Source organism: Haliotis cracherodii, unplaced genomic scaffold (assembly GCF_022045235.1).
Source record: "Haliotis cracherodii isolate W230 unplaced genomic scaffold, xgHalCrac1.p SCAF_41, whole genome shotgun sequence".
NCBI classification, from domain to species: Eukaryota; Metazoa; Mollusca; class Gastropoda; order Lepetellida; family Haliotidae; genus Haliotis; species Haliotis cracherodii.
In genome coordinates, this window is record NW_027266299.1 from 355,639 (window position 1) to 372,784 (window position 17,146).

A 17,146-nucleotide genomic window follows, 5' to 3' on the forward strand; every position below is an offset into this window, starting at 1 on the left:
CAAGCTGGTGGAGTGTAAATGTTGAAGTGTATTGTGCACGGAATACGATTGCGGCTGTCGAAGACAAAAGAGAATGAGGTGGGTAAATTCAAGTCATTCGTATGTGTATTGGTCCAACGAAGGTTTCATTCCACAACGTTGATGATGGAATGATTTTCATTGACGTGAAAATCTGCCCATCACTAACTCTAGTCGATGTTTGTGTCCCGAGACGGTGATCACTTCAAATGCGAATTTGGAGTATTCGTCTATGCTTCCTAATATGGTCAGGGAAGATGGCGAATATTCCCCTCAATGTGGACATCGTAAACAACCCTCGATTAACTAAGCTCCGGACATTGGAATTAAAGGCATGTTTATGGTGGAAGTTATATATCTAGTGTTTGTAGACCAGTAAACTAACTCAAAATCAACACATTCGTCTGTATCATAAATTATACATTAGGGCGTCTGTATCGATTTTTTGAATTCTCGTCTCGGCTGACATTGCCTCTCGTGAGATTGTGTGCCAGTGTTTGTTTGTATGGAAGGTGGAGGGAGGCGTAGGTTCTAAAAAAACACGGAGAGGTCGACTTCTCTAACTCGGCCGCTGTTACTATTTTTAGAAAGCGTCACTGCACGGCTATTGTTGTTATCGACCAGTAAATGTCGGATGGTTAAAATGGAGCAGTACCTGTAGGCCAAGCTATGATTTCGCAGATATACTGTGAAAATATTGATCTGGACGGCAACATGTCCAGACCACTCCACGTGGCGACACAGGGCACCATACTTTTAGCGCAGTTCATGCATATTCATGACACAAACCACCCTGCGCGACATGGCTTTGCAGGAATGTCGCTAAAAATCCTTTGTTTAGGGGACGAATGGCCACCAAGTGCGCCTGGCTCTACGACCAAAACGACCATTTGAATACATTCTTTAAGTGAGGGAGTGATTATTGTTTTAATCGGTACCAATCACCATTAATTTATTCCCCGTGGGGAATAATTCCGGGTTGAAGGTCCATAGCAACCCATACACTTGTGAGAGACGAGGTAACCAAATAGATCGTGTCGTCAGGTTCAGTGACTTGGTTTGGGGCGCGTCAGGTAATCACGATGCCAATCACTGGATTGCCTGGTTAGACCAGATTGTTTACTAGCCGCCGTCATATCAGAGCTCCAGATAACTTTTTGAGCAATTGACTTTTTACTCTAGGGTTTCGATTTTTATTGGGTTATTACATTTTTCATTGGGTAACCAATATTATTTCACTCATCACTCCATTTGTTTTTTCCTAAAATGAGTGTACATTTTCAGATTTAAAAAAAATGAACTAATGTTTTAGATTATATAACTGTTCTAAATATATAGGCTTGACTCGGAAAGTAAATCAGCTCGTAATGGTGTTTCGGAAATTAGCTAGTAAATTGGGTATTTACGCGTGCTGTTTTTATACATGATTTGAGGTTTTTTTTTCATTTAATGCATGCGTTTCTGTACGCAAGTTAATTGAAAGTAATCGGTTTTTGAATATTTGGGTGGGTGGGTGGGGGTGGGTGTTTTACGCAAATACGCTGCTGATCAGTAGCTCTGCATGTGGATGGATTATTGCTGAGTGCGGCATTAAACAACAAACGGCTCTTCTCGGCGACTATGTAATGGCCTGACCATTTGATATTCGCGGAAGGTGGTGGGGGGGGGGGGGGGGGGGGGGGGGGGGGGAAGGTTGCTTGGGACTTTATCGAAAAAAATTGCTTGGAAACATTCATTAAGGTTCAGACTGTTCGGAAATTTTGTGCCACAAAAAATACATTAATGTTTCCGGATGCTTTTGCAAATAAAATATGTAGGCTTATAATTTTGATTTTAAGGTAATATCTGGTTTTGCAGATGTAGCTTAAAATTGCCTATTCTCCACACAAAGTCACAGGACCTCCACCCCAGAATATCAAATGGTCGGTCCTTAAGAGCATGATGTGGAATATCATATATGACACAGCTATCAAACACTACATGACTATGTAAAACTTAATTAAGCTTGTTACTGAATTTGAATAATTTTCATTATCACATAGTTTGATTTCTTTCAGGAATGCAACTATATTTGACGATAAATACGATCAGATACCTTTCATCGGAAGATTCCTTCTGACCGCACGAATCTAACGTTTATTTATTTATTTTTTATTAACCGTATTTCGTCATGAACACGCCCGGGCGTCTTTTGTCTATTAATTTCGCACAAGACATTGACCGGGCGTCTATTCTGTGTAATGTGACACAGTGGTAACACAGTACCTTATACCGAATCTCAGATTATAGTCATAGAACGGTCATTGTTAATCACCAACATACCACAGCATGAAGTAGGAGACTGTCAAGTTGGAATTCACTGATTCCATTAACCGATAGACTCGGCTTCCAATAAATTACAGGCCCCGCGTCTGATTTCTGACAACAGCGTCAATGAGAGGCCGGCGTGTATTTGAGTACGTAAGGATATGATATATTGATGAACGACTTCTTTATTACAATTAGGAGCGACGCTTCGGTGTAGGTTCTAAAATCATTATCGAGCAAGCGATGTACAGAGTATGGTTGACAAGCATATATACAGGTATGAGGCAGTGTTTATACAGTTGAGTAGATTGGGATGTGGTTTGTTGAGAAGCCTGTTATGTACACAAAAGGGGTGATGTATGGTGAAGGTCCAGACTCGGTTATTTACAGACCGCTGTCATAGAGCTGGAATATTGCCGAGTGCGGCGTTAAACAACAAACAAACAGGATCAAAAGCGTTTTTGACGTTTGACACTGATGAATATGCTTGCGCTTCATACTCTCTCATCACGTTCCCGGGATGAAGGGTAGGGATGAACGCGCTGGTCCTTGATAGTTTTATTGCGGTAACTGGTCGAGTTGTGGTGTGGTATCACAGCAACCCACACTGGTGCTTTAACGTCCCGTGCTCACTTTCTGATATTTTATTGTTATATAAATGGGGCTGATTCAATACGTACGATAGCCGCTCCTTCGCGGACATACCCTTTTCGACCAGTCACTAAATGGCCTGGCGGGCCCGTGCGCGAAATACGCATATGTCGGAAAGCGCACGTTAAATTCCAAAGTTAAGTTAGTAAGTAAGACACGTGCAGGATAGCGTTACTGTTGTCAGGGAGACAGGCGCGGCCATTGATAGACGTATATCGAGGCTGTGACATGTCAAATTCAGCTCGTGCTCCACGTGCATGCACCAATCACGCCTGCATGTTTTTATTGGACTCGGCTGTATCCCGAGTTGCACTAACGTTTCTGCTCTCGGTGCCGCAGTACAAATAAAAACAACCACAGCGCTACGATGATCGTAAATATATGTTAAAGTACGGGAGTTGCGATTACCTTAGCGCTGAGATCCCTTTGTATAACGGCACCCTGATTAATCGTCAGCAGACAACCGCTAAGTCACGTGGTCACTCTTCTAGGGATTTCAATCCCAAGTCCTGCCGATGAGAGTTATTTAGCTTAGGGACCGAGAAAATAAAGACATGAAATATGTCAAATTAAATTGCCAAAATATGTTCAATATCGCAGCAAAAACAATTACTTGAACCCCTATATGAAAGTAAACTCGACCGACGCCTTGTCAATTTCCCACGTGCAACACAATTTCCTCGTGTCATTTGAACCGTTCCAGTGCTGTTACACATGTTTTCAGTCTGATACATAACACACAAAAAAACACCCCACACAAACATTTTTATACACTGTCAATATTATTTATGGCACTTCCAAAGTACGACTTAAAAAACGTTTTCAACAGTTTACAGGTCTCATGACACTGGCGAAGTTGTAACTATGTTGCAGTTTAGAATCATTATCTTCCCGAGGCAAGAGAATCAACCAGCTTGTTTATCAAAGTCTAAATTAAAAAAACTAGGCTTTGATACAGGCCAAAGTTGACACGCTTGCCTCGGGAAGAAGAGGATCACAAGATAAGCGAAATTTGACGTGTATTTGAATCACAGTAACGGAAAACAAAATTAAAAACAATTAATGCGAAGCTGAACTGCTTGGGATATTTTTTAAGAGGACGCCTTCATGGGACCTTTATTAACCATTAACGAAGTAGGATTCACTTGATATTATTAAAAATCCTTTGCTGACGTCAGCATTTTGACAATTCCCGGAGGTGGGGTTGTCAGTCTTGGCACGGATCTAGTTTAATGATTCGGTGTGCATTTCATCGGGGTTTTTTTTTCACAAGGCTGGGGCGAAGCGAGGATATTCGTGTACCGGCGAGCAGTCAACTTCAATGACTTTTTCCAAAGTGTGCAGAGACGCAAAGACGAGTTCAAGTGTCTAAACATTTAGATAAGAAACAACGCTGCTGTATTTATTCGTGCAAGGGAATTCGCAGGGCTTTCCCCAGGAATGTGGACGAAGTCCGTCAGTGTAACGACATTTCAAGAATACATTCTCGTAAAAGACGTAAGAACGTCAATAATCGCTTTCAGTAGGCTTATTATCGTTAGTTTCGCGGTCATCTGACCTGCCTCCCCTCCAAAGGAAAAGAAAACAAAACACCAGTCGAGTAAAATTCACTTTAAAAATACATTTCTTTGCATTAGTTTGTTTTTACGCATCATATAGATCTAGATCTATCGATGTTGGATTTGGAATTGCACATAAACTTTAAACCTTGAGTGTTGGCGTATTTACTGATTGAATATTGACTTGGTGGAATTCTCGCACAAAAAAAAGTTTCTTGTGATTTTCAAATATCTAGACACTATTTCATTGGAATCTCAATCGATTCGTAATGGGTTAGGTAATTGATAATTTCATTTTCGTATATTACAATCCTTCTTTTGGACGTCAGCCTCGTTTTCATCTGTGCGTAGGGGAAGGTCACTGAACATGTGATAAGAAAAAAACTTTACGTCGTAGGGATAAAAAAAAAACACGATCGAACTGTTTGACCACAAACACTCGATTCCCAGATGGAAATGAATGTTGCAGAGAATCTTCCCAGCAAAGAGTTAAGTACCGAATCGTTGTAATTGGAGATGTGGAGTGTTAGCGAGCCTAGCGACGTTATAGCTGGCATGTCATCATCCAATACTGTCCGCATTTGCCGTCAAGACTGTTCGTTAGTCAATCTGTCGTGATTACGACGCGACACCTTTGTAGTATTACTGACCGACGCATGAGACCCATTGCATCGCCAATGCGTCTTAATATTGTACGTGTTTATTGCTGGAAATGACGTAGGCTGTATGGACCTATGTCACGAATATAAGTCTTTATTCAAATGCCGTAAATTTATTTTGGAGAAATGTTTGTTTGGTTTGAGTATGTGTTTGGAGGATTGTTTCCCAACAGGTATTGCCACATTTTGATCTAAGGAGCAGCAAATTCATCCCGCTGAGTAGCGACCATTTTGATCACCAATGAATCAGATCTCCGATTGGCCACAAATTTGATCTGCTTGCCACTTTGTCTACCTAAAATATATGTTACTCTCTTCAAGATCTACTCTATTTTGGGGAATATTTTTTTATATATACATCCATTTAGAAATCCATGTAAACATATATATATGTCCAATCACATACTCTCAGTCTGGCTCCTTGGAAAAAGAAATTGTTGGCATCTAAATATAGGTTTGACTCCTAAAATATTCATGTCAGTAAGTAACCAAGTAACCACTAGCCTCCCTCATAAAAAGACAAACTTAGAGTGCTGCAGAGGAAAAAAAGTTTCAAAACTGTAAACCCGTGAAGATCCGGGGTTGAATAGGTCTTCAGCAACCCATGCTTGCTGTAAAAAGCCAGTATGCTTGTCGTAAGAGGCGACTAACATGATCGGGTAGACAGGCTCGCTGACTTGGTTGATGCATGTCATTGATCCCATTTGCGTGGATCGATGCTCATGATATCTATAACTGGATTGTGTGGCCCAGACTCAATTTTTTTACAGACCGCCGTCATAGAGCTGGAATATTGCTGAATGCGGCGTTATACAACAAACCAACCAACATAAAATGAATATTGAACGAAGCACTAGTAAAATAGTTATCCCTACAAGGTATGTGTTGGCACAGTTATAGGAGTGGGAGTATGTGTCAGTGTTTAAAATGTGCGAGGTATTTACCACAGACAATGGGTAAATGGTAAATCATGCCAGACCAGAGATCAATCAAGACTAAGTGACTGTTAGTTTCATAACAAGGGCTGGTTACAGTTAGTGAATTACAATTTAATATCACATCAGCATTATGTCAGGGATAATAATAACAAAGACAGCATGATGTGGATATAGGAATGCATAGTTTTCGGAGCAAATCACAAAAGACTGTTCAATATTTCTTTACCAGTTGTTTACTAAACTTTGCAGTGATATCACTGGCCTTTGGCTCGCTGACTTGTTTGATGCATGTCATCGAATTCCAACTGCATGGATCAATGCTCATGATATCAGTCACAGGATTGTGTGTTCCAGACTCGATTATTATCCCCCGCCACGATGTGGAAGGGGGATATAGGAATGGGTGCCATCCGTCCGTCCTTCTGTCCGCCCTTCCATCCTTCCGTCCTTCTGTCAGTCCATCCGTCCGTCACATTTCGTTTCCGGAACAGATCTTGAAAACCGTACCATATTTCTCCACCAAACATGTTACATAGATAGGTCTAGTGGTGAACTGGTGCCTTTTGATAGTTTGGGATTTTTGAAGAAATTATTTTTCAAGTTTCCATGGCAACGACTTTGACTTAGACTGAAAATGGCGGTAGTCCTTGTTTCCGGAGCAGATCTTGAAAACCGTACCATATTTCTTCACCAAACTTGGCACGTAATGTCATCTCGCAGTATTGAATACATTTCCATTCTTGTTGGTAAGTTCTGCATTGCTTGTGTGTCTGTTCCTCCAAAAGTGTTATGGACACGGTTGTTGCATTCATTGACTAACTTCATGCAGAAACACAACTCATTACAAATACAACAGTGTAACTGTTAAACCTGCTCAACTGTATAAACACTGCCTCCTATCCTGTATATATTCTTGTCAACCATACTCTGCACTTCACTTGCTTGATAACGGTGTTAGAACCTACACCGAAATCATCGATCCTAATTGTAATAAAGATGTTGTTTGTCCATTTGTCCCACCCTTACTCATTACAAATACAGTAATAACTTTTTTTTGTGCTGCAAATTAGGCCATTTACAAAAAGGCCCAGTGAACATAGTTCACAGGAGCTAATGCATTGCACACAACCGGACATGTCATATTGGCGGGGGATGTGAGTATTTCATGCTTGTTTACAGATAGAGCTTGAATATTGTAGAGTGTGGATTTAAACAAACAAACTTCTGAAATATTGCTTGCGATGACCAAGTTCATGAGCTTTGAAGCCAGAGTGTAAAATCAAACATTGAGGTTTGGTCAAGCATGTTTAAAGTGATAAAATATTTGATTGTGTTTAGTGGGGAGACATCTGACAACACCATGGAGAAGACGCCGAGGCAAGATGTGTGGAACATGGCCGACCTGGAAGGGATGTTCAGGAAGGTTGCTGAAACAAGGAAGGGGAGGGAGAAATTGATGAAGTCGTATAAAAGACTTCGATACATCTACCATCAACTGAAAGAAAGACTTGAGGTTGAGCAGGAGAAGAAAAATACAGGTAAATTATTACTCGGGGTGACACAATATGCTTACCTCTCTTGTGTGATGATCCGGTAGGTATTGCGATACTTCTGTGATGATCCAGTAGGTATTGCGATACTTCTGTGATGATCCAGTAGGTATTGCGATACTTCTGTGATGATCCAGTAGGTATTGCGATACTTCTGTGATGGTTCAGTTGGTATTTCGATACTTCTGTGATGGTTCAGGTGGTATTTCGATACTTCTGTGATTCAATAGGTATTGTGATACATGTGATGATTCAATAGGTATTGTGATACATGTGATGATTCAATAGCTATTGCCTTACGGGGGTACAGGTGGCCAAGTCGTGTAAGGCACTGTGATTCGCTGTGCAGAGTTGCCTCCCTTGGGGCACGCCAGAAACCTATGATTGTGGGTTTCGCCCGGTTCGCCCGATTTGTCAGCACCATACCCATGCTCATGGGTTTCACTGTAGTGGTAAATGTCTGACACCTGCATCACTTCAGGGTTTCCTCCCACATTAAGCTGACACGCTGTAATATAACTTGAATACTGTTAAAAGCGGCGTTGTCCCAACTTACAATGGCTATTGTGTTACCTCTATGATGATTCAATAGCTATTGTGCTACTTCTGTAATGATTCGGCCGGGGATAGAACCTTATATAGCGACATGCGCTACACGTGTGTGTGGCTTCTTGTACTAGTCCATTTAATACCATGCCACAGTTTAACATGAATACCCCACTCAGGCAAGTATAATCAGACCCGACCAGTAACAACAATTACTATCTTTTAACGTCTTTTGGTATGGCACGGGGATTGAAACTCCGACCTTCTGCTTTCCGGGCGGACACTCTACCACTAGATCATGGAGGCGGTCACGGGCAGTTTGATATTGGGAGAGCAACATGATTGATCCAGGTGTTTACCAAAATGCTGGCCTTTGAGATACGATCAAGGCGGGTCCTAATGGATTTGTGGAGTCAGATTTAGCAGTTGTTTCATGATAGGTAGTATGTTAACATGAGCCGAAAAAAGTTTATGAGGCCACATCTTTTCAATACTCTTCAAGTATTTACCCTTTGAATTCACACATGAATACATAGGTCCTACTATCATGTATCCTGTCGTCAGGAGACAATCAGTGTTGCATCAGTGAATTGTAATGCCCTAATGACTACCAGGTTTACTTGCTAAATAAGTCAGGGTCAAAGCTTACGCTTGTGTTCTAAGCAGAAGCCATCCATTCCAAGTTTGTCCTAATGAGTATAAATTTAGCACCCAATTCCAGCAATATTACTTTAAATGTATATTGAATTGATTTTGTTGAAAAACATCACCAATATTTTTACTTGTTTTTTACCTCGCTGCAGGCATTCCAAGTTTGTCCGAATCAGCATAATATTTTGCACCCAATTTCCGGCAATATTACCATGATTACTTGAAATTTTTTTAATCAATTTTGTCGAAAAACATCACCAGTATTTTTACTTTTTTTCGACCTCGCTGCAGGCATTGTCAGATATACAAACAATTAATATTGTATTAATAATATCTTGTTTTGGAGTGGAAGGTTTCCAGATGTTCAGTATGTGCAGTGAAATGACCCAGACAGTGAATCATACTGATGGTGATTGCTATTTTCAAATGAATAATTTCAGACCCTAGGTATCACAAAATTTTCTTTTGTGCCCAGGTTTCCTGCTTGTGCAGTATGTGCATATATGCAATAAGACTTTCATGAAATATCACCTTGATGTGTGGTAGCAGAGTTTCAAAATTCTGGCAATTAGCTAAAGGTCTATATTTGTCAAAAGTAAAAAATATTATAACTGATGTAACTGCTGAGTTGACCTGTATCTTATTGTTACACCTCTATAGAATCTTGCAATTTCTTTGGTTAATTAAGCCGCCTCCGTGGTCTTGTGATAGTGCGTCCGCCCGGAGAGCGGAAGGTCGGGGGTTCGATCCCTGGCCGCGTCATACAAAAAGACGTTAAAGGATTGTACTTGTTGTTACCCTGCCTGGCGCTCGGCATTAAGGGGCTAAAACAAGGACTGGTCGGCTCGGAGTCAGTATACTGTCTGAGTGGGGTATTCATGTTAAACTGCTGCATGGTATCTCAGTGAGCTAGCACTATAAATCGGCATCAGTCCGGACTAGTACAAACAGCCACACACACACACACACGTGCATGCACGTCGCTATATATAAGTGCAAAAATCCTGGACGCGATGTTAAACCCAGTTTCACCTCACCTCACCTTTGGTTAATTATGTACCAAGTGATGAAGCAATGCATTTCAATGTAGACCCCCCAAATCATGTGACTCACTCACTGACCTTGTATATTTACTCGTCTGGTAAGTTACTGTAATGAAACGGGACAGTTTAAAGACCTCATAAACTTTAAAGTGAATTACAGTCTAACAAAACGAATGATTATTCTTGACGAGGTCAATATGCAAGGTCATACTGACCTCGTCAAGAGTACTCATTTGTGTAATGTTAGGACCAATATAGTGAAGGCTTTCATACTTAATTTTAGATTATTGCATCAAAAGCCATTCTAAAATACCTGGGAAGTTGTTTGCCAAGGGAACCTGCTTTGGAATCACAAATGCATCCCTGCAAGTATATGTAATGACAATATTCATCAGGTTTCGACTTCCAGGCTACGATATTGCTGCCTGGGGGAGTAAACCACCAAAAATAACATAAATAAACAGAGTGAGTGAGTTGGATATAACGCTGCTTTTAACAGTATTCCAGTTATATAACAGCGTGTCAGTTTAATGTGGGAGGAAAGCCTGAAGTGATGCAGGTCTCCGACGTTTACCACTTTGGTGAAACCCAAGCACGGGTATGGTGCTGACAAACCTAAAAACATAATCGGGGCGAACCGGGATTCGTACCCACAATCATAGGTTTCTGGCGTGTCCAAGGGACGCAACCCTGCACATCGAATGGCGGTGCCTTAGACGACTGGCGCCACCCGTGCCCCCTCATATAAACAGATAAAGTAGAACTCTAAGATGTCTGAGTCTTCAGTTGCTGTTGGAATTATTCTTTTATCTAAGGCCTAACAAATTATGTTCCTTGTTTATCGATTATATAACTAATATAACTAGTTTTTCCCTTTGCTCGAAAAATAAATAATGGAATAATTAAGACTTTTTTTGATAATTTGATTATTGATTATCTTATTATATCCATACATCCAATCTGGCCCAAAGAATCCTTGATAACTTAAGAATAAGATAAGAAAAAAACATTGGTCTGGCATAGCAAGATTATATACGGAAAAACATTATGTCAAATGGTCCACACCGTGTTTCCCTGCAGATTGATTGGTCAAAACTGGTAATTTGGTGGATTGTGTGTCATTATTCCCAGATCAATCATTGACAAGTAAGGCACCAAAAGGAAAACTTAAATCCCCCAAATATTTTAATTTATATGCTATTTCGTTTCAGGCCAAGAGAAGACAGGAGACAGTCAGGTAAAAGCTGATGACGTGAAGTTACAAGAGGCTAGCGTTGTCACATCAAGACCAAATGATAACACTGATACAACACATCTTAAGGAGCCTCGCAGAGAGCAACCCACTTATGATGGCAAGAACCAGCATCCCCGTGCTTCTGCAGCCCTACATGCCTCTACTTCCAGTGAAGGTCCACACTGTCTACCAAAGGCTGGAAACATTATTCCGGCACACACCGAGGGAAGGAGTTATGAGATAACAGATGAAGACAGTGATGCCGAAGGTGTTCTGGAACACGAGCCTATGATCACCGGAGAGTCGTCAACTGCTTCTGATGTGAGAAATGTTGCAATGCCTCAGTCATCAGTCTATCGCTATGTGCAAGGTGTCAATCCAGGTGTTGTCTCTTTGCCAAATACAGACATGATTGATGTACAAAGTTTATATAAATCATTAGGTATACAAAATGTGTATAATTCTGAAAGCCCAAACGGATCTGATGCCCACCGCACACAGGAGCGGGGTATGAGTAGTTCCTGTTTTCAGGGGCTTAATGCACAACAGGCACCGAAGCAGGGGATGAGTAGTTTCTTTGCTGAAGCTTCTTTAAATGGTTCCAGATCAGATCCACAGATGAATCCAGTGGCATCTATGGACCATGGAGCATCTGTTGTTGCTGCAGACACATCGAAAAATGAACTCAAAAAGATGTTGTTTCCTTGTACAGTGTGTCCCATATGTAACAAGAGCTTCTCAGCAAAGTCAGTTTTGAAAAAACATTTGCTCATTCATTCCAACACGCGTCCATTTAAGTGTGGGACTTGTGGGAATGGGTTCAATTCAAGAAGTTCTCTACAGACTCACGAGAGGCTCCATTCTGGAGAGCGTCCCTATGCATGTCGGTATTGTGAGTTGAGATTTGCGGTCAGTAGCCACAGAACAACGCATGAACGGACTCACACTAAGGAGCAGCCGTACCAATGCGAGTTCTGTTCACGTCGTTTCTCTCTTAGCTGTTCTCTGCAACGGCACAGACGGCTCCACACAGGGGAGAGGCCACACAAATGCAGCGAGTGTGGCAGTGATTTCAAACAGAAAGAGCATTTGAAGTACCACAAAGCGAAATATCATACTGGCGAGAAGCTGCACAAGTGCACTGAATGCAGTGAGGCTTTCGTATATGCCCAGCAGCTGAAGCACCACAAGGCGAGGGTTCACACGGGAGAGATGCTGTACAAGTGCACATACTGCAGCCAGGCATTTTCCTACCCCCACCAGTTAAGGTCTCACAGGGCTGAAGTTCACATGGATGAGACTCCTTACAAGTGCAGTCACTGTGGGGATGCTTTTAACTCTTGCCAGGAGCGGGACGACCACAGAGACAAGGTTCACACTGGTGGGAACCCCTACAAATGTGATGACTGTGTTTGCGTGTTCTACCATCCAAAGGAGTTGAACCACCACCGGTTGCAGGTTCATCAGGATAAGACATCCCAAGGACAGTCCGACTTTCCAACTGATGTAGATGTAGATGTAGATTAAGACTCTAAAGTCAGCTTCAGTGTACTTTGATTGGCTTACTGAGGAGGTGCAGGAGAACCAGTAGATGCACTTTCTCTGAAATTACCTCAACTAACAGGTCTGTTTGTTCTTGAGGATAAAGTGTGAATTGCAAGGGACTGACCATTTGATATTGTGGAGGGGGCCTGGGATTTTGTATCGAGATTAGATATTTGCAATCAAACCAGATATCTTTATATTCAAAGCCATGAGCCTGATTTTTTTGGATTGCGAAAAACACCTTGCGCCAATATTTTGTGGCAGGCAATTACTCCTTTATTTTCAACAGTCTCAAGCATGATCGGGCGTTCGGGTAGCCTAGTGGTTAAAGCGTTCGCTCGTCGCGCCGAAGACCCGGGTTCGATTCCCGACATGAGTACAATGTGTGAAGCCCATTTCTGGTGTCCCCCACCGTGATATTGCTGCAATATTGCTAAAAGCGGGGTAAAACATACTCACTCACTCACTCACTCAAGCATGATCATATTTTTCAAGAATCTTCGGGACAATTTATGTTTCTGGACATAACCCATCCCCAAACCGTAAGTATCAAATGATTGGTCTCAGTCCCTAATTGATCTATTTTCATTGTCAAGATGTATTCTGTTTCTGTGTTTTCTTTGCTGGCAGTGAACATGACTTCATGTTTTGAGATACGTGACATGAAATATTCTTGAACCAAAATTCTGTTGTATAAATCGAGCTTGAGAGAGTGTTAGTTCTTGAGAATGTGTGTCACTGGAGATATTATAGCCACCACCAACATCCAGTTGTAGATACCTAGCTAGTGAGGAGTGTTTGTGTTCGTTTTTGAGGATGTGTTGCACAGGAGATACCCTAGTTATTACCAACATCCTGTTGTAGATTGTAGAGTGTTAGTTCTTGAGAATATGATGCACAGGAGAAACTAGCTACAACCAAGATCCTGTTGTAGATATCTAGCTCGTGAAAAGTGTTAGTTCTTGAGAATATGATGCACAGGAGATACGGTAGCTACAACCAAGATCCTGTTGTAGATATCTAGCTCGTGAAAAGTGTTAGTTCTTGAGAATATGATGCACAGGAGATACTGTGCCCATTACCAAGATCCTGTTGTAGATATCTAGCTTGTGAGGAGTGTTAGTTCTTGAGAATATGATGCACAGGAGATACTGTAGCCCAAACCAAGATCCTGTTGTAGATATCTAGCTCGTGAGGAGTGTTAGTTCTTGAGAATATGATGCACAGGAGATATGGTAGCTACAACCAAGATCCTGTTGTAGATATCTAGCTCGTGAAAAGTGTTGGTTCTTGAGAATATGATGCACAGGAGATACTGTGCCCAATACCAAGATCCTGTTGTAGATATCTAGCTTGTGAGGAGTGTTAGTTCTTGAGAATATGATGCACAGGAGATAATGTAGCCCAAACCAAGATCCTGTTGTAGATATCTAGCTTGTTAGGAGTGTTTAGTTCTTTGGGATATGATGCACAGGAGATACTCTAGTTAGAATCAACACCCTGTTGTACATGTTGTAGATGTCTAGCTTGTAAGTAGTGTGAGTATTTAGGGAAGTGTTGCACAGGAGATACTGTACCTACAACCAACACCCTGTTGTAGATACATTGTAACTAGTTGTAAGGAGCGCTTAGTTCTTGGGGATGTGTTGTACAGGCGATACTCTAGTTAGAATCAACACCCTGTTGTAGATACCTAGCATGTTAGTAGTGTTGGTTCTTGAGAATGTGTTGCACAGGAGATCAATACACTATCGCAATATGCTTATTTGTTTCATACATTTTTTATTGTGCTCTGAGCGTAAAACACAGTAGTCTATAGTTTTGCTTGACTGCAGGTGAAGTTTGTGAGAGATACCAATAATGTTCTTCATGCTTGTATGTGTCATTGTGAATGATCAATGTTGACAGTAACCTGCTTTACGTTTGGTTTATTCTCAGGAAGTCAGCTGGTTCATGTAAACTTAAAATGAATACTGTAAACCTTGTCTGCGTGGCGTTAACTTAATGTGTTGATAGTGTTTCTGCTTTTATGGTTGTTTTGATCATGACATGAGAACATTGTCCTGCTGTAAAGGTGGTTTTGGCACGTAGATAGGGACAGTATTTATGTATATATCTTGACTGTTTTTTACAGTATTCTAGTGATGAATTATTATGTTCCTAGAATGACAACAGTGCCATTGTTGTAAGTACAGATTTGACTGTTATTGTTGATGGAATTCAGCATTTTGTAATGTTTGAATGACAATGCCTTGATTGTTAGTGTGGCTTTGTCAGATCGATGGTGACAATTCACTTTTAGGTTTTAGATGACAACTGTGTAAATGTAGTCTTCACCGCACATGTTATCACTGTTTGGCTTATGTGTCTTATCAAATCTTATAGCTATAAAAGTGTGAAGCTGCAATCTGTGGTTTTACGGCGCAACGTTTAAGCTGCACTTGGTGCATGTTGCATCAAAACTTGAAATAATAAAGGTGTCATGCTTGAATTCATGTTTTCTACTGCACAATTCTGACAGTATTTTCCTTTAAATTACTTTTTAACCAAGGTTTGAAGACAGTATCATTCTTGCGAAAGAAAATTTGACTGTTCATTGTCTGGTTGTCTGGTTGTCTGTGACTAAACCCAGCTTTGGTTTCTCTAACAATTGCTCACCGGTTTCCAATCTGATTTTAAGCATGGTGGCCACTCTTTCATTATAATTCAGATGATCTACAGAACCTTGTGGCTCTATTTGTGTCTTGGAATGACATCAGTCTATTGCAAACTAAAATGTTAAGTTTTTAATTTGGTTTTATGTGTCTCTGGACGTGAAGAGTGTCCTACTTTTAACTATTGTATGCACTGTCCAAAATTGTCTGTGTTCTCTACTGTGGATGCCTGATCTTTCTCTTTCAGGCCTTTCATAGTTTATAACTTTGTTCCTCAATTGTTTCTGAAGGTCTTTTATTGGTGGACAAAAATAAGTAGAATAATGTTTGAAGCAGAAGTCACAATGTGTCCATTGATATGCATATAGATGTAAAATGTCTCTTCATAGTTATCTTGGGGGCGGTCGGGTAGCCTAGTGGTTAGGGCGTTTGCTTGTCACGCCAAAGACCTGGGTTCGATTCCCGACATGGGTACAATGTGTGAAGCCCATTTCTGGTGTCCCCCGCCGTGATATTGCTGGAATATTGCAAAAAGTGGCGTAAGACCATACTCACTTACACTCACTCATAGTTATCTTGTTTATCTTTAGAAAAGTTCTGAATAATGTCATGATATTGTCTAGTATGTGTTTATGTGTTGTTGTAATGGATTTGGTTATATATGTTGCTGTACAGTATTTTCGGTAATAAAGGTTAAACCAGTTGTCATTGTTGATCATACAAGATATGATTGAATTAAATTTACCCAGCTGAGAAAAATGGGTAAAACTTAAGTTTGTCATGCAACAAAATCATTAAAGTTATTATTCTCACAATATGTACCTTTTTCCTTTTTAAGCATAGCTGCCATGGCAACAGTAATTGCAATAGTGAGCTAGGTTTTTGTAGGAAACAACTTGTCCCTCTGGATTTTCACTAACAAACTAGTGGTTGTGTCTGTCCCTGTAGGGTTTTACAAAGAAATGTATGTTTGATAAGCCTTTAGCCATAGAGCAAATATCCACCCTCTCTCAGGAATTAAATCATTGATCCGGAAAGGTAGCTCTACAGTCATATAAACAGGATATAAAACCAGCAAGAAGATGATTGATGACGAGGGCGTGTCAGACAGTTTTTTGACTGATGACGAGACTGCTCAACCGGGTTTGACGAAGCTCCCTTTGCCAACTTTGGCTAACCATCCCTCGGGCGAGAATGTTTGCAAGGTTCTTTCCACTCTTTAGGATCCCCCCGAACCTGCTTGCTCTTCACTTTTGTCCATGGTCACTCTTGCTTCGACGATGCCTTCTGAGATTCGGGATATTTCCTTGTCACCCTCTTCTTCGGCCATTGACAATCTGAAGCATGTTTCGTCTGAGGGTATTCCACGACTGTGACTTCCATAGAACCCGCTACGGTCATGTCTTCTATACCCTTGTTTACGTCATCAGCTCAGTCGTTACACTTGTGAGAGGTCTTTAGATTTATCTTCAGACTCCTCAAACTCCTCTACCGATCACCCCTCCCATGAGTCTCGATCTCGAGAGGGCTGTCTCACAAAGGTCGGCGATTCCCCGATCAGGTTCATCTTACCAAGTCTCGGGTAACGGCGGGAAGCTTCCTCCTTCAGTTCATGTGTTAGACTCGAATCAGCAATCTTTGAAGGTTCGACCCCAGGATCGGGATAAGCGAATCTCCCAGACTCGCCATACTTCTAAGGTCCGGCGAAACGTCAACGGACAGGCACTCATTGAAGACTCAGCCTTCTTCCAAGGTTTGACGAATCTCAAAGGATCGGTATAATACCATCGC

General features: G+C 41.1%; 1 protein-coding gene and 1 long non-coding RNA gene across 4 annotated transcripts in view; both read left to right on the forward strand.

Moving 5' to 3' along the window:
* The window catches only part of LOC139441573 (uncharacterized), a 395,726-nt gene that overhangs the window by 123,029 nt on the left and 255,551 nt on the right, over positions 1-17,146 (forward strand). The gene's annotated exons all lie outside the window — the stretch shown is intronic.
* Positions 26-15,758, forward strand: LOC139441591 (zinc finger protein 79-like). Of its 3 annotated transcripts, none has more exons than XM_071222407.1 (3): positions 26-78; positions 7,471-7,670; positions 11,134-15,758. In XM_071222407.1, exons 1-3 carry the CDS (start codon positions 74-76, stop codon positions 12,681-12,683), a joined length of 1,755 nt encoding a protein of 584 aa, XP_071078508.1. In that variant the 5' UTR covers positions 26-73; the 3' UTR covers positions 12,684-15,758. The 3 variants fall into 3 exon arrangements, with proteins under 3 accessions (XP_071078508.1, XP_071078509.1, XP_071078507.1); XM_071222408.1 differs by lacking the exon at positions 26-78 and adding an exon at positions 270-350; XM_071222406.1 differs by lacking the exon at positions 26-78 and adding an exon at positions 4,973-5,023.

Coding starts and splice junctions, on each gene's coding strand:
- LOC139441591 (XM_071222406.1), top strand. CDS start 4,986: ATGGAAATGAATGTTGCAGAGAATCTTCCCAGCAAAGA. Junction 5,024..7,470: donor GAGAATCTTCCCAGCAAAGA/GTTAAGTACCGA, acceptor GATTGTGTTTAG/TGGGGAGACATCTGACAACA. Junction 7,671..11,133: donor GCAGGAGAAGAAAAATACAG/GTAAATTATTAC, acceptor ATTTCGTTTCAG/GCCAAGAGAAGACAGGAGAC.